Here is an 18,862-nt window from a genome sequence, read left to right on the forward strand (position 1 = left end):
ATATAATCTAGATATTTACAATAAATATCTTATCTTATATAATACAGACGTTACTTCAAAAAAGAAGATGATTACGTCCTACGCGTCATGCATTTAGTCATGCATATTAACCAATGACTTAAATTCTGCCAAGTCACTGGTTTTCCTGGCTAGCTCAGGCAACCCATTCCATGCTCTAATAGCACTAGGGAAGAAGGAGTATTTGTACAAATTTGTCCTAGCATATGGGACGAGGAATGTGCCTTTATCTTTGTGTCTTTCAGAGTATTTTATTAAATTTTGTTTTTGTATTTGAAGATTATGGTTCAGTGTTTTATGTATTATTGCTACTTTACTTTTGAGCCTTCTGTCCTGAAGGCTTTCTAAATTTAGTGATTTTACTAAAGGTGTTACTCTAGTCAAATGTGAATATTCGTTTGTTATGAATCGCACTGCTCTATTTTGTGTCTGTTCTAGTTTCTTAATGTTTTCTTGAGTTGAGGGGTCCCAAACAGAGGATGCATATTCTATTATTGGCCTAACCAAGGTTAAATAACATTTTAGTTTTATGTTCTTATTTGATTTATAGAAATTTCTTTTAATAAATCCTAATGCTTTGTTTGATTTTTTTGTAGTTTCATCAATATGTGGATTCCATGACAGTTTTTCATTTATTATAACACCTAGGTATTTTGCGTTTTTAGTCTGTGTTACTGGTTTGCCATGAATAAAATAAGTGGAATTAATTTGTTTTAGTTTTTTTGTTACTCTTAACAACTGACATTTTTCTGGGTGGAAAGACATGCTCCAATTTGATTCCCATTTCTGTAATTCATCTAATTCTCTTTGTAAAATATCTGTGTCTTGTGTTGTTTTTATTGTTCTATATATTATGCAATCGTCTGCAAATAATCTGACTTTTGTTCCTGAAGTAATGCAATTTGGTAAATCATTTATGTAAATTAAAAATAGTAGTGGACCCAAGACTGTTCCTTGAGGTACACCTGAGTTTACTGTTATCGGTGTTGATTTAGAGCCATTTATTATTACAGTTTGTTCTCTCCCTATCAGAAAGTCTTTAATCCACTGATGCAGTGGACCATTAATGCCGAAATATTTTAATTTTTTAAGCAAACTATGGTGGTGAACTTTGTCAAAAGCCTTAGAAAAATCTAGTAAGATAGCATCTATTTGTTCACTATTATCTAAACCTTTTGAAAAATCATCAATTAGTCCTATTAGTTGTGTTTCACATGATCTATATTTCCTAAAGCCATGTTGGTATGGTGTGAGGACATTATGTTTGTCTAAGTGGTTTATGATGTTGCTACATATTATGTGTTCTAGGATTTTACATGTAATGCTGGTAAGTGATACTGGTCTGTAGTTTCCTGGGTCAGATTTTTCTCCTTTTTTAAATAGGGGGGTGACATTAGCTTCTTTCCAGTCCTTTGGTACTCTGCCCTGGTTAAGTGAAGCCTGAAAGAGTATTTTGAACACTGGGGCTAGCTCATTACTTAGTTCTTTGAGTAATCTAGCTGGAATACCATCAGGTCCAGGAGCTTTATTTGGTTTGGTGTTGGCTAATAGTTTTTGAATTCCATTTTCTTGTACTACTATATCTTCTATGTTGTCTACTTGGTTCAAATTCAGTAATATGTCTTTGTCTCCTGGGGCTGAGAATGCTGATGCAAAGTATTTGTTTAGAATGTTTGCTTTAGTTTCATTATCATTATGTATTATGTTATGTTCATCTTTTAATGGCGCTACGCCTGTTGTTTCCATTTTCTTAGACTTAATGTATGACCATAGGTTTTTGTTGTTGTCTTTAGATATTACATTGTTTATGTATTCACTCTGCAGCTGTCTGCTTACATTTTGGGTTAAGTGTTTAATTTTTATATACTTTTTGTAAACTCTTTCTGCATTAGTTTCTTTAAATTTTCTATATAGGTTTTCCTTCTGTTTACAAAGCTTCTTTAGTCTATTATTAAACCAGCATTTATTTATTTTGTTTGATGTGTATTTAGTTGGTATTTGATTTTCTATAATGCTTTTAAGATGGTTTTTAATGAAATTCCAGAGGTCATCGACTGGTTGGTTAATGTCTTTTTCTAATAAGAATGTTTGTTGAAAGTTTAATGCAGCTTGGTGTAGTTGTGTTAGGTTACATTTATTCCAGAGTAAGATTTTTCTTTTGGGTTTTGTATTGGCTACTGCTTTTATCTGACTGTGTATTTTTATGATCTCATGGTCTGATAGACCAGGGATAATATCATAATCAACTACTAATCCAGGTCTGTTGGTTAAGAAGAGATCTAATATGTTGTTTAATCTAGTTGGCTTTTTAATGATTTGATCTAAACTTAGGTTGTGTAAAGTTTCTATGAAAAGCTCATTTATGTCCTTAAGGTTTTGGTGTTTATCTATGGTTAGTGTTTTCCAATTTATATCAGGTAGGTTGAAATCACCCATAATCCAAAAAACTGCATTTTTATTTGTCTCTTTAAGTGTCGTAATCTGATTACATAGTTCCTGCATGTATTCTAAACTAGAATTTGGTGGTCTGTAAATGCTGCCTATTATTAGGGATGTTGAGGTGGTATTAATTTTACAAAATGTTGATTTTGGGTTTTTCTTTAAATAGGAGACTAGGCTTATGTAATTTCGCATACAGGCCTGTGAGTGCAGCTCAAAGCTAAGACCGTTGATATTTTAGAGCAATATATTTCTCAATATCTTACCAATGAGGCAAGAGCTCAAAGATTAAAGAAACTTTCATACAAAGATTAAGCCCAACCCCCCCCCCCCCCAAAAGAAAAAAAAGGAGTGGTGATATAGATCTATATGAACCGGCGGAGTGATATCAATGGAGCGGCATTTTGTTGTGTCGTGTGTCTGGAAGTCTCGCGGATCGATCTGGTTACTGCTGATGGACACGCTTCGATGAGTTTCAAAGGAATCTCCCTTTTGCTTTTTAAATAGTCTATATACTTTTTTTTTTCTTTAAAGTATTTTTTTAATATCTCACCCCGTCCTAAATTCCTAAAGTTTATATGTGACAAATTGAGTCTGAGGTCAAAGTGATCTGAATAGTTTATATATTCATACATACATAGAAGACATACAGAGGGTGAAATAAAGAGCCAACAATGTGTGTGTGTGTGTGTGCGTTAATGAAGAAAGAGAGAAGATAAAAAGAAGACAAAATATAAGAAGCAAGAGAAAGAAAGAGAGAAGATAAAAAGAAGACAAAATATAAGAGAAAGAAAGAGAGAAGATAAAAAGAAGACAAAATATAAGAGAAAGAAAGAGAGAAGATAAAAAGAAGACACAATATAAGAGAAAGAAAGAGAGAAGACACGACTGTAAATACAAGAAAGAGTAAACATCAAAATATGAAAACGACTTTTCCTTAAAGCGAAACGAAAACTAAACACCCCCCCCCTCCCTTTCTTTAAAAAAAACAAATTAAAGAACAGATTATTAACATTTGGAGAGAAAGAGAGAGGGGTGGAGGGAGGTCAGAAAGATGAAATTACAGAGATCGTAAGCAAGTACACATAAGGCAGTGTATTTAAAAAACTCTAAGACAACATACAGTGTGTGTGTGTGTGTGTGTGTGTGCGCGCGCGTGAGTGCGGGTGGGGTTTGAGGGATGAGCTCAGCGTGCACGTGTAGAGTGAGTAAATAAAGATAACACAAAAGAAACATCAGACGATAGTTTAAAAAACAAGAAGTAGGCAGACGATGAAATTAGCGAAACAAATTACACCAAGTCTCAAAATTTTAAATTTTCCAATGGCCGAATACTGCAAGTTCCTTTCTAGATGTATATTCTCTGCCCAGTCCAATATTCAAACACAGGTCTCACGTCACGTCTGAAGTTTGCAAAGACACAACTATAAATGCACATTTCTTAATCCTATTTGCTAGAACGAATTCATACAAGTATTCATTCTTTACCAAAACCTTTAAAGCAGTTTGCCTGAATCAATAGGACCTAATAGCCTTACGTCTCTAATCTGATTAAGACACTATTTGTAATCTGATTAAGACACTATTTGTAATCTGATTAAGACACTATTTGTAATTTGATTGACACTATTTGTAATCTGATTAAGACACTATTTGTAATTTGATTAAGACACTATTTGTAATTTGATTAAGACACTATTTGTAATTTGATTAAGACACTATTTGTAATTTGATTAAGACACTATTTGTGATTTCATTAAGACAATATTTGTGATGTGATTAAGACACTAAGATCTGATTAAAAAACAATTTGTGATCTGATTAAGACACTAGACACACTTTGTGATCTAATTAAGACACTAGACACACTTTGCGATCTTATTAAGACACAGATACTGGACCTATAAATCTTCTTCATTATTTTGTTTTTGTAAGGAACATGTGTAACTTATAAGATAAGATTATATGATCATTATAAAAGCTGAAGAAAGCTGTTAAAAGATTCAACATATTTCCCCCTACTTTAGGCCATACTTAAATATATATATATATACTACAGTCAAACTATTCAAACGGTGTTTTACTTTTTGATCTAGCGATGCGTAAATACGTCTCACGTGTCTGGTTTGTTCATTATATTGGTAATTCGATTTAATGTATACAGAAAATATAAAAGGGAGAGAACACGTCTAGACGGAAGTTGGTGAGCTCCTTTATCGAGTACATTTACCTCCCCCTGCTATGAACTCTATTTTCTTATGAGATACATATGTTCTTATCACTACGACTCAAACACAGACCTATGTAAAACACAGACCTATGTAAAACAAGGACCTATGTAAAACACAGACCAATGTAAAACACAGACCTATATAAAATATCGTGCAATGAAGATTTTCTTCTCAGAATTTTAGGATCAATGCGTTTAAAAAAGTGAAAAACAAAATGGACACCAATAGATTAAGTCAGTTTGATTTTCAACTCAAATCTTTAGTTCTTTAAGTTTTAAACAATATTGGCATGTTTAATTCACGAAATTTTGTATCCATTTGAACTATAAATAGCTGCCATTGACCTATATATACATACATATATCAGTTTTCCGTTTAATTTTAGACTCCATGAAGTCAAATGTATTATGGTCGATAGATAGATAGATTGATTGATAGAGATACATAGAATAGATAAGATATTAGACATTATATTAGCTTATTATTATAATGGATATCTTTTTACTTTAGTTGCATAAAAAAATTTAAAAACACATACAAAAATTGCAGACTATTCAGAGTCTAGATCTAGCTAATAATCTCAACTTTTTTTGTAGAAAAGTATCAATAACTGATGGTTTAATTTAACCCTCCAGTGCTATAATGACTTGGCAATGAAAACTAACGTATTGAAAATAGTATGATACCAAAGTGAAATAGTTTTTTTAAACTATCGAATTATACTATTTTAAAAATATTTCTAATGTCTGTGCTATTGCTGACGAATTTTATTATTATTTTATTTTATTTTTTTTTACTTGTAGTTCAATTACTTACCAAAAGTTAAAAGTATCCACAAAAAGAATAAGGCGTCTCTCCTCATGTTAACTCCACATTGGGTACACACCTATGTTCTCATGTCTCTGGTATATCCAATAAACAGCAATGAAATAGATTAGAACACACTCACTGTAACGCTGCACAGTATGAGCTACCAGCACAACCACCGCAAATCTGGATGTGTAGTTAGCTGGATGTGTAGTTTATCCAATGCGAACCGCGTCATGCAACTTAAGATCTTGCAGTGGACTGACGTGTTGACCAATGGCCTAAGTAGATGCAGGGTCAGATAATCCTTAAGGCACACAGATTAAAAGCCTCCAGAGAAATCCCATTAATTCAATAACTCCGAGAGGCCAGCACAGACTATTTTGGCCAGATTTTTTTTTAGATAACGTTTTCTTTACTTTCTTAAAAAATTAAACACATTAAATAAAACATGTCTATTCGTCACAATTACATCTGAACACAAAGTGTATACTATTCTATAGATGTATTTATCAGATTAATTATAAGGTACTAGAGAAGCGAGAATATATTGCAACAAGTGAATCCTAGATCAAGATCTTTTATGTTACGACTTGGTATTGATACCTAAACACGGGTTTCTGTAGAACGTGTATATATGTCTACATATACTTAATTATCCAACTTTAACGATTTCATAAAGCATTAAACCAAATGTATTTTACCTGCAAACGAACAGAAATAAACTTAGTAGATCTAGAACTATATGCAGACACTTGTTGACAGGCTACCTTACCAAAGTGAAATCTACCTGTATACGAGGCCCCACAAACTCCTAACACTGAATAGACAGAATATGTAAATGTTACAAAACGGGTCACACTCGTCTCGCAGAAGTAACGGCAGACTGGCTTTCTCCTCGTACTGTGACACTGTGTCGAGAGGGGGGGGGGGCAGTTTTTCCTCCCTTCTCTGGGTCAAACATATATAGTAATGCCCTGAGTGTATGTCTCCGCAATGAAGTGGTTACTATAAACACCGTGACGCAAGCGAGGGCTCTAGAAGCGAGAACAATTGCAAAGGGGAAAAAAAAACATTTCAACGTATAAGAAAAGTGGGAAATGCTAGGAGGGTGAATGGCTCTTTAACGATTTCCCCCTCCGAGTGGACAAATAATGGACGTGTCGGAAGCATCAATGTTAACAAACATCCTTCAAATCTATGTCCGAGGTCCATTGTCCAACCGCACAACAATCGACAAACAAGGGGAGGTAAGCCTTCCCTCCACCACATTACCTCCCCCAATTCAGTCAAGGCTGATCAACTTTGGTGAGATAGTACATCTACAATGCTACAGCCAAACCTGGTCAAGAAAATAAAATCCCATGTTGATGTTTTGTTGTTTATGTTGTTTTTCGCACGCAGTAAAAACACAAGATGAAATTAAATGTCCACCCCAGCGTCCACACAAAAATCACTCAGGGTGTTAAAAGTTCAAAAAAGAGAAAGTCACCTGTAAGAAAAGCTTCCCCGTGTTTGATGCCCGGGCCCCACTCCTCCCTAAGACCCCCTATCTCACCTGTTTAAATGTTCACGCCAGAACCCAAATCCTTTCAACTAATCCCTAGCACAAAGGTTCGCGGCTGTACGAGTCAAATGTGTATTGCAGGCCGTTGAGAGGGTAAGAGAACGACTAAAACATTTTGTATCTCTTAACCAAAAGTTAAAGTGTTTTTTTTTAACACTATGAAAAACTGAAATACTTTTGAAATGAATTACAAGAAGCATAACTCTCATGTTAAATAATATAAATCTAACGAAGTTACTAGTCAAAGTATAAATTGCAATTTGTTATACATTTTATTTTCAGATCTTCCAATCTATGAAGTATTTTGTAATGTTTTGGTCAACTGTTAACGGGGGTGACATGTGGACAGCAAACCGAACAACCCTCTTTACTCTCCCAAACTATTCTCAGGTACTCATCACAATTGGCTAGACTCAGGGACTTCCTGAAAACCCCGAAGTTCAAAATCCCAGTCTTCAAATGGATTCGAACTCGAGAAGCCTCGGCCTCGCTTTACACTGCACTCGGCCACCACTCCGCATCCATTTTATTGTAATGTACATACAACGTTATAAGACGTACCAGGTGAACTAGTACAGGCGTAAGCTATTAAGTGTACCGTCTTGGGAAATACTTTCTTTTTTTTTTGTCAAACAAAGCTTTAAAAAGTGGATGTAATCCAATACACTCTGGTCTCCATGTCCATGTAACATGTTCGTTTGACGGCCTGAACCACTTACCAAAACACGGTCTTCTGGAAATTCCCAAACACACCCGTAAAACATTTTTATAAAAAAAAAAGCGTTTTAGCGACTATACAGAAGAAAGAAACGCGGACATGGGAAAAAAAGCAACGCAGCCGCTATGCATCAGACGCTAACGCTAAACAAAAAGCAGAGAGACAGCGAAATTCACTATCAGACACACGAGCCATTTGTCACCTAGCCCTGTAATGCTACCTACAGCATTATAACCAAAAATGTTTCCCTCGAGTAGGTGGCTCAGACTCTGGACGAAGTATTTCCCGAAGCGCGAGAGGGCATAACTCTACAATTACAATACCTAGACCTATGTGTAGACTTGGATAAATACTTCTGTACATCAAACGCATTTTATTTTTATATGCACTTTCTATGAAGGGTTCTCATATTAGCAACAGTTGGGTGTGGTGAGAGACTTGAATTATTTTACATGAAATGCACTTTAAACAGGGGGGAGAAAGAAAACATATTTCATTCCTCCCTGCTCCCCCACCCCTCTCCAGGTGGCTAATGAGTTAAATAGTGAGAGTAGATAGTTCATTACTGCACAAAAGATAGATGTTACATTGTAGTCGCTAAGATGTTACCAACACAAGTCTCCAACGAGATCTAGCTATTATAAGTAACAAGTTAGGTAACAAAGCGGCAAAACAAAGAATTAATAAAAAGTTAAAAACGCTATTCAACTAAAGAACTTTAAAAAAAAAAATTAATAAAGACAATCTGTTAAGAAATTGCAAGCAACAGCAAAGAAGTTTCCATTATCTACTGTCAATATAGATTGTTTACTAAGGTGTAAATCAAGAATTTATAGATTTAAAATTCAAACGTAACATACACAATGAAGGGCCCAAATTGCGAACAAATTACAATACTATAACTCTTCCCATGTATGGGCCCGATTATTAGAAATGTGTCGCTCCGATAAATTACAAAATAGCACAATTGTTCATTGTGCCAAACAAAACATGAATCATACAATAAACAAATTAATAAATTAGTGGTAATTAATTAATTTAGTTAAATATCGATAAATGGAAATAAACCTTACAGCACTGAGATATACGGCTGAAAATGTGTAGTTTTTTTTTACTTTTTAGTTGTTTTTCTAAGAATTTTTATATTTTGCTTGTTTTGATACTACTAATTGATGCGAACTGAAGAAGTCAAAAGAAATAATCGGTAAATGAAAACTTTCCAATTTTCAATTTATCTGAGAACATCAGTACTTGAATTTTTTGATTTTTTAAATTCAAAATTCCTTTATCTTTATGAAATGTCTTCTGCTGAAGTTTTCCATTAAATCCAACCCAGAGTTACTGACCTTACGAATAACAGATAACCTATGGTGTGCGACTCACGCGCAGACGTTAACTACAAGCGCGAGACAATAATGGAGGAGCCCCTTGATTTGTATGGTGCTCATCGCGGGAGGTGAAAGGTCACAATTAAACAACCCTGCGTAGCACGTGATCGAAGTAAATATCTACACCGACGGACTGGTATTGAACCGTCTTATCTAACGAAAGGTACAGCTCTATGCATCGTCATTAGTGGCACAAGTGACTGGACGTAACGAGCTTTGAACCAGCACCTTCAACCACCTCCACGCAATGACACGAAGAACTAGACTGGAAGTGTTCAGTTAATCTTGGTTCGAGACATGACGTACTGTAAAAGTGAGACACAAAGTACTGCAAAAGTGAGACACATAGTACTGCAAAAGTGAGGCACAAAGTACTGTAAAATTGAGACACAAAGTACTGTAAAGGTGAGACACAAATTACTGTAAAAGTGAGACACAAAGTACTGTAAAAGTGAGACACAAAGTACTGTAAAAGTGAGACACAAAGTACTGCAAAAGTGAGACACAAAGTACTGTTAAAGTGAGACACAAAGTACTGTAAAAGTGAAATCGTCCTTGTGGCCCACTATTTAAGATTTTTTTTAGGATTGGTTTTATTTTGGACAACACAAAGACCCATCAGTTTTTAATTTTATTGATTCGACCCTATTGCCCAGGAACCTAGACTAGAAACACGATTAGTTGGTAATAATGGAATTCGAACCATGAATCTAAAGGCTGATAGTCGAACGCAAAACCAGTCAATAGTAAACAGCCCTAAGCTAGTACTTGAAAATTTCAATCATTTATTATCAGCAGACAGTAACTAATGTTTTTCCCCAGTCATCGTCACAGTTAGTATTCCCCGAGAAAATAAGCCTTAAGTGACATAATTATCTCACTATGCCCTTTAAGATATCACTCATCAAATACACTTTCCAACATGACAACAGCTGACTTACACCTGCTGGAGCAAACACAATGAAATAAAGAAATCCATTCAAGAAAACAAATACCACTTTTGAGTATATTGCAGGAATGCACAAAATCCAGTGCGTTTCTCACTAGAATAGAGTGGACAACATATTGGCACACTGTTAATTGAACTCCAGTGAAATGCTTATAAGAAGTTCTGGAAGACTTTTTTTTTTCTTTCTCACACACAACGTCCTCTAGAGCCTCCACTTGACAGACCTACTGCAGCTGACACACACACACACATACACTGGAAGACTTGAGACAAAAGTGGAGCGCAGAGCGAGGGTTACAATTCCTCTGCATCTGCCGAGATGAATATATTTATATCTAGAGCCTTGAGAAGTCTACGTTACGTTTTGGTGTTTTTTTTAAACACCAAGGGAAAAAAAAGTGTAGATCTAGTAGACTAGAAAGTGTTCCTATTATCATCTTTCCCACACCCCCATCTCTCCCCTCCCCCAAACCTCGTTTAGTTTTTTTTTAACATTAGCTGTGTCTCCTCCCCCCCCCCCCCCCCAACTTGTCTTTGACGTGCGTACTGCCAGAACCTACTTGTGCCAGAACCTACTTGTGTCACTATTACTTCACTTTATTTGTGTCTCTCCATTTACTCCCCCCCCCCCTCTCTCTCTTCTCTCTCAATCTCTCCTCACTCCTCTATGTCTCCCTCTATCCACTCCCTCCATTAGCCAGTCCAGAGTTGGTCCGTGTGATAGGTATGACCTCTGGCTTGGAGTAGCTAACTTGAGATTACCGTACTACATGTAATAATTTCACCATTCAAAGTGTACACGCGCATGCGTGAAAAAAAAACAATGACACCACGCACTTTTAAATGTTTGTTAAATCTAATTCCTTCAGTTAGAAATCATTAAACAGTGTTCGGTTTAACTGTAGGAAACAAAAAAGAAATTCGATTTTTATACTATTAGCGTTCGATTATCAAAAGTGAACAGTGATATAAAGTATGTTAACACCTATACAAATATTTTAATTTATTTAAATACATTTAATTAATTCACATTATCTTTAATCTGTTATTTTCAACTAACTTTACTAACAGCACAATTTGAAAAAAAAATCCTCAATAAGCGAAGTATCTAATATCAGAAAAATAGAAACTGTTATTTTTACTTTGATATCTAAGAAAACTATTTCTGCAAACGTCACATTTCTATCACTATGTATATGTAAACATAAAATAGATCTCATTGTGAAGATAATCCTCGCGCTGGTCTCGGCTTTCTGCTCATGATCTGACTGCTACACGAGGGTCCTCGGGTAGCACACGTGACGTCTCATAGGTTCCATCCTATGACAATACTCACAGAAACAAAGCATAGATAGGTGATGGGGAGGTGAAGAGGTAGCGAGGGGGGGGAGAGGATTCCACTGAACACTGAGGCATGGGGAAGAACTCCACTCGTAGACTCCACTCGCACTCACGACCAAGCCACTAGATCCCAAATGTGACATTCATCTCTCGGGGTCATTCCTGTAGTCACTCCCACCTCACACGCCCCCCCCCCCCCCCACGACCCACTGCTCCACCCGCTCCCCTTGGCTGTAGATCTGCGCAACTTAACATCAACATTTGTACCTTGCTATTTATCTTCCCATGGCTTAACGTAATGATTGAGGAGGGGGGCTGCGGGGGGAGTGAATCTAGCAAGGAGGATATCGGTGGGAAATACGGGGTGTGCAGACGTACAGAAAGAAAGCTTAGGAGAGCCGTGCACATGTAATAGGGGGCAGGGTTCGCTGGGTATATTTTGGGCGAGGGGAGGGATAAGCCTTGGAGCGAACAAAGAAATACTTGGTGGCTCTCTGGCAGAGACGATTCCAGAAAAAAAAAACAACAACCAAGAATAGGTGAGATGAAAATAAAAGGACAAGTACAACTAACCCCCCTCCCCCCCCCCCCCCAAAAAAAAAAACCCAGGCCGCAGTTGTGAAATGTCTAAGAGAATTTATGACAAGTGGTTTAAGCAGTCATGGCAGATATGACATTTTAAGTTCACGTCGCCTCCTAGTGCAAGGCAATTTTTAAATTAATACTAGAAGGGGAAGTTGTGTAACGGTACATGGCTAATTGTGCTAATGTTACAAAATCGATACACTATCATTACCAAATCAAAGTATCAGAGTCTCTTAAAAGTAAAAAAAAAAAAAAAATTACAAGTTAAATATACATTCAATATGAAAAGATGTCAGACACATATCTCTCAATATGTTAGCATTGGGTTAGCTATTACTAGCGAAGGCTCTTTAGTAATCAAAACAGTTGTAAATCATACGGTTAAGATTAATTTCTTCTTAAACGCACCAACTAAATGGTTGTCAAATCCAACTCGTAAAAAACAGTGTTTACCAGAAGTGCAAATCATTACAAAAGTGTACGTCCAAACTACGGCCCGCGGACCATATTCGAACCGTGACCCAGTGCCATCCGGCCCAACAATTATTTTTTTTTTACCCATAGCACTTAGTGAAGAAGAAGAGGATTAAACTCGGCGATTCTTCGATGCGATTTGGCCAGTGACATTTCAGTCTGAAATGTTTGTGACCATTAATCAAAAAGCTGGCCAGTTCTGCATTACAAGTTTGTAGAATTTAATACTTAGAATTTTTATTTATTTTTTTTGCTTTTTTTCGAAGGCGGAGTGCATGTGTAAGTAGGGGTACCCAACACGACGCTGACTGAATCTTGGCTTCTGATCTAAGTACTCTCAGCAGAGCATCTGTTTCATACAAATAAATCCCGAAGATACACATCCCCGGTTGCATAAGTGTGTAAGACAATGTATTTACACTCTGATCACGTGACTGCAGTCGGCTGTGACACAGTAGTTCTGCAGTTTAAAAAAAAATAAATCTCACGTTCCAGTTTTGTGCGCGTGACCTACTTCAGTTGACTTTCCCAGAGAGAACATCAGAAGGGGAAAAAAAATTGAAACTCAAAATATTTTACAATTTTTACAACTTCTGCCTACAAATGTTACTCCATGCACCCTGTTTAATTTACCATGGGAACATGGGGGGGGGGGGGGGTGTACAAGGTCGAGGGATGGCCCGGGGGGGGGGGGGGTAAATGGTGAGAAACTGAACGAATAGTAAGAAAAGTGCAAGAGTGCAAGACCTATCACGTGCTAACGAACTGACCAATGACAAACGTCAAGACATTTTTGTCTAATCTGGCGTCCTCGCGCCTGATAAATACGTGATGACGTAAAAATCGCGGTGACGAATTTTTATCTGACCCAGCGACCTCCATGCCCCCGTGTTCGGCCATATTCACCATCCTAGTTAAAAGATTTCATCTGAATCCCAAGGAGGTCATGAAAGTTTAAAAAAAAAAGAATGCTTGCTAAGAAAAGTTCATACGGTGAAAGACAAATACGATTTTAGATAGACTGCAAAGATGTCAAATGTCTGTAAGTTTCAAACATGTAGTTACTGCTCATAAAACATTTTTGTTTTCAGTAACCACAAAAGAATGGACTGACCTCTCTCTTGATGTCCTGCTAAGAACAACTGCTGACCAGGAATTACAGGGCCGGTCATAGCAGTTGCGGGGCCCTATGGGAAACGGATTGCGCGGGGCCCATTCTTGATAGGGATAGGCATAATTTCAAAATTAAGATTTTGTATTAGAAAATATAATACATTTTTATTAAATGAAGGCTGACAATGCAGTTTTTTGTTTATCGCGCGTAGGATTGGCAATCCCAAAATAACAACTTTGTCTGTTTTTCAGGAGATTTCCGGGACTGTTTCATCTATTTTGCAATTATGGAGATTTCAGGAGGCCACGGAAACTCTGTTATTATATGTAACTTATAACGATTTTCATAGGTTGCAGTGGCCTAATGCCGGCCCTGCCAGGAAAAGTGGAGAGATTTGGATACGAGAATTGTCACAGCGCCCTTACGACGTACGTCAGGAGAAAGATGATGATGAAATGGTGATGATAAATTAAAAAAAAAAACAGTCCTGTATGCCATGTGCGAAATCAGAGGTTTATTTAGCCTTGAGAATCGCAATCATGATTTCAAACTAGAATATACAATGGGACAAAGGTAGCGACAGATTTCAAAGGCGGAGAAGTTGTTTGCACAAAAAAAAAAAGATAAAGGCACAAAAGTAAATAGCCAGGGGCTACTTTCACGCCAATGTCATGCACGTGCGAAGATCAGCTTCTCAGGAAATGTATTCACCAAAGTCTGTGTCTAAGTACATCCTGAGGTTAGTGGTACTTCCGCATATGAGGATAATAACTGAATCACATGTGGACGATACACTTGGATAAAACAGCCTCCCCCCCCCCGCCTTTTTTTTTTCCTCCTCCAAATTTGAGCTGCTCCGAAATCAGATGTGACCAGTAACAAGCCAGAGTTTGACTCTCCAAGACCGCGAGCAAGGAGAAAGCTTATTTTTTTTCCCTGAAGATTACAGACATCCCGAGCGAGGAGGTACGGTGAGGAGCCAAAATGTCACAAGGGCAACAACTCTCAATGTTTCCATTGATGGCGGCATCGACTTTGCAGATTCTACGAAGTTTTGAAAAGTTCAAAGTAAACCATAAAGGTAAACAAAAGACAGAGTACACCAATAGTATTCTAGGTCTCTAAACTTTGTCGTTGCTGATATAGATCTACTTTGAACAAGTGAGGACCAATGTTTGATTTCAATACCAAGACAGAGCAAATATTACATGGTGTAATCTCTTCTCTAGTCGTAAAACTACACCTTGACCTTTCATACCAGGGTATCCTACATCGTGATGTCCAGCAATTGACCAACGCTATCCAACAAAAAGTAGGCCTATCTACGAGAAAAGTAGATCTATCTACTGGTAGTGACACAACGCCTTGCCCCACCCCGGGTGTGAATTTTTTTTCACTCTCAGAATAAACATCACATAGGTTGTTGATGTTTCGCGAAAGAATCAATGTCTGATTAAGCGGCGATGTTTGCTCGCCTTGTTGACCTCCCGCGTCTGTTTTGTTTCACGCTTCGCGTCACTGGTCAAGCAGATTTGACCATCGCGCCAAGACTCTATTTGTTTGCTCAAATCCAGCCATTGACCAGGCCGGATCTAAGCGTGAGAAATTGTAACTTCAAAGTGGACAAGTAAGATGTTGGTAGGTAGCAAGGACAAAGAAGGAGGGGGGGGGGGTCAATGCCGTGTCCGATGACAGGACAGAACCTTTGTTAATTGGGTCAACTCCGGAAAGAAATGGTGTTCGTATTAATACACCCCCCCCCATATTAAAACATTTCTCTTGCCAATACAACTATGTCGGCCACACAAATACAGTTTACTTAAGGAGACATAACACTAATAGGATATTGAACTCATTATTGAATTCACTGCTCTGTATATTGTTTAGTATTATATAATACCAATGAAGCGTAATAAGTTAAACATTAACATAGGGATATAAACATATATATATATATATATATATATATATATATATTTTTATATAATTTACTCGCATAAAAAATAATGTACCGACATGCAAAGAAATAGGTCAATCTCATTGTGAGTGCAGAGAGAGAGACATCTTGTCTATCAGCTATGACTTGGAAATCAAATAACAACAATGCAATTATTTAGGTGAATGACTTATATTCAAATCTTTTAAACTATGTGCCTATTCTTGGGCCAAAGTTAAAATCAAAGTAGAACAGTTCTTCACTTGACAGTTTGGCACTACAATAGGCGAGTAGCCCGAAAGACTGGATTTGATTGTGTCATGAAATCGCTCATGTTGGCAGCACCAACTTGTTCGTGTTTCGAAGCTTAAGTAGATCCAATCTAAAGTGAGCCCCCGACGAGTTCCCAGAGAACAGAAACATTTTTGTACAATGTCAGAATTAACGAGAGTAGTGAAGACTAGGAGAGGGGGGGGGGATACATAATGGAGGCACGTGAAGAGAGAGGTCACCGTGTAGATGTCAAAGGTCATATCTTGTTTAGTTGACAGGGTTTTTTTTTCCTAATTTTTATTTCTGAACCAAAGCCTCAGTGTTACACGCCAGTAATGTTAACAAGTTACAGTAAAACTACGTTTGTCAGGAATCTACAGATTGCACTTTGATCAAATGTCAATTAGTATATATTGGTAGTATGTAGTGAACTATTCGTTGATTTTCTTTACTCATTTAGTTTCTATCAATAATTACCACACAGACGGGCCACACCACTTTGGCTTAGCCCTCATGATTATTCATCAGAACCTGCACGCGCCTACATTACGTCATAAACACGCCCAAACGTTCGCTACTTATGGAGGGGAAAGGGAAGGAAGAGAAGACAAAGCACTCTGGGAAGGTTGGGTTATATAGGGGGCGCGGTTCAGAAAACCAAAATATGAGGAAACAGACGACACCGTGGTAGCAAAAATAAACACGCTGAAACTTCTAACAAACGACGCACGTGAGAGATGGAGAGAATGAGAGAGAGAGAGACAGAAAGAATGAGAGAGAGAGGGGGGGGAGGAGACAGAGAGAGGGAGAAAGAGAACGGTGTGGGGGTTGAGCTGGACACTCTTTAGAAGTTTCTTGAGTCACAGACGAGAGCTTCCAAGCTTTAAAAATTAAAAAGCACATTTCAGACATTAACCGCTGTTTGTAACATTGAATTACTAAATGAACCTGTCCGTTAAGCTAGACTGAAGTCTCTGTTCCTTAGTTGCGGCAAGTCAAAATGTCTGAGATACAAATATTTGTTCCTTTACTTAACCTGGCTTCTAGTAACTTCTAGTTTTCACATACAGGCCATTACAGTTTCTCTCAAGGATGTTCCGCGTTCGCATTAGGATTTCGAATGCCAACTCCAACGGAAACTTATCATTGATAGTCTATCTTCGTCAAGCGTTTTCTGTTTTTAATCTTCAAGAGAGTTCAAGGTTAAGGTCATGTAATATCAACTAATGTAAAATACGACCTAGCTTTTTTTCCCCCCACCACCCCCCACACCCCCACACACACTCGTTTTCTTTAACGCTTTCCGGTACCACCTGTGATGGTACCGGGCATTACATAATAAAGGCCGACATGTTTGACATTTTTTAAAATTTGAATAATGTCCATCTACATCTGATTAACATGGACATATTTGTGTTCAACCTTTCACCGCCATCCAAACCCGGCAATCTCTTCTCTCCCTCTCTCCTTCCCTTCTCTCTCTCTCTTCTCATCATCAATGTCCAGACAGACGTGTGTGTAATGACATGACGGCGGATTGAGATAGATCTCGTCTGCTAGGGTTAATATTGTCCATTTCTTCCACGAGTTTCCGGCGGAAGTCGGGCTGGCAGCGAGATGGCGGGCTGAAAAGCAGGCGAGAGAGGCTCAGATCAGGAAGATAGCTCGCCTCATCGGCTCAACACATTTCCGGAGAGATCGAGATGTCAGGTGCATTGTCTTCAAGTTTGTTCCGGGTATTGGTGGTTCGTGTTTTGATTTCTCGAATCTACCTATTAGCTCTTAACCGAGCCCAAAGCGAGTCATTAAACTATTCAAAATGTCAACATTGAAAAGATGAAACATTTTTTTTATAAAGAAATCAACTGTTTTGGCATCACTGAAATTTAGTCCTAACCATATTCTATAGAAGGAATAAAAAACAACAACATTTGTTGCCATTGTTTACCAGTCTTTTGTTACTAAATGTACGCTATAAAATAAATATATATATCATATATATACATAACAGTCTCAAGCCCGGCTAACAAAAGGAGGAAGGTTGGGTGTAGGGGCAAGCTACCCAGCCCTGTAGAAAAGCCACTAGCTACATAAACAACTAATCAACAGAAGTCACGGATCTGAGAGAAGATGGACCTCCAGATGGAAGGTGAAATCCAGAGTCATCTGGAAGCCGAAGACCATCATCTCTACAAGGACCAAGCAGATGGGCAAGACGTGGGGACAGTTGGAGAGACTCGCCCAGAACCGAGATGCCTGAAGGAAGCTGGTTGGTGGACTATGACTCAGAAAGGTCCAGAGGCAGAGATGAGGGATGAAAGACCTTAGTTAGACCAATATTAGAGTGTGCATCTAATGTTTGGGAGCCCTCTACTCAAGAAAACATAAAGAAACTAGAAAAAATACAAAAAAGAGCAGTGAGACTTATAACAAACGAATATTCCAATGTGATTAGAGTAACACATTTCGTAAAATCACTAAACTTAAAGACACTTCAGGACAGAAGAATAAAAAGTAATGTAGCTATAATACATAAAACATTGGACCATAATTTACAAATAGAAAAACAATACATAATGAAATACTCCGAAAGACACAATGATAGAGGCACATTTCTTATTTCATATGCTAAAACTAATTAATTCAAGTGCTCTTTTTTCCCTAGAGCCATTAAAGATGGGTTGCCTCAATCAGCAAGGAAAACCCACGACTTAGCAGAGTTTAAGTCATTGATTAACATGAATAGATTGACGCATTAAATGCGTAGGACGTAATTATCTTCTTTTTTGAAGTAACGTCTGTAATATATAAGATAAGATCTACACAAGTGACAGTTTGAAGGCCCAAGTGTTTAAGTGTCTGGATGCATATATCTCCAGAATGACAGGCCACTTACACTGCATCTACACGTATGCCCAGTATATTTATTTCTTCAATTTACCCCTGGGCATGATCTCTAGAAAAACCCTGTCCCCCTTTATCCCACCCAACACCCCGAACACACACACATACACCCAGAGGA

The 18,862-nt window shown here is 37.5% G+C and overlaps 1 protein-coding gene across 4 annotated transcripts in view; it reads right to left on the reverse strand.

Moving 5' to 3' along the window:
• The window catches only part of LOC106077245 (neurogenic locus Notch protein-like), a 121,089-nt gene that overhangs the window by 39,242 nt on the left and 62,985 nt on the right, over nucleotides 1–18,862 (reverse strand). Inside the window, exons 1-2 of one of the 4 annotated variants that reach the window (XM_056040138.1) lie at nucleotides 10,110–10,222; nucleotides 5,505–5,917 (exon numbers count right to left, since the gene is read on the reverse strand). The exons of 1 other annotated variant lie outside the window; for it this stretch is intronic. In XM_056040138.1, coding sequence (XP_055896113.1) covers nucleotides 5,505–5,550 — 46 coding nt within the window. In that variant the 5' untranslated portion in view covers nucleotides 5,551–5,917; nucleotides 10,110–10,222. Of the gene's footprint in view, nucleotides 1–5,504; nucleotides 6,367–10,109; nucleotides 10,223–18,862 lie in introns of those variants that run through there. 2 more of the 4 variants (XM_056040137.1, XM_056040136.1) reach the window with 2 other exon arrangements.

This window comes from Biomphalaria glabrata, chromosome 9 (assembly GCF_947242115.1).
Source record: "Biomphalaria glabrata chromosome 9, xgBioGlab47.1, whole genome shotgun sequence".
NCBI lineage: Eukaryota > Metazoa > Mollusca > Gastropoda > Planorbidae > Biomphalaria > Biomphalaria glabrata.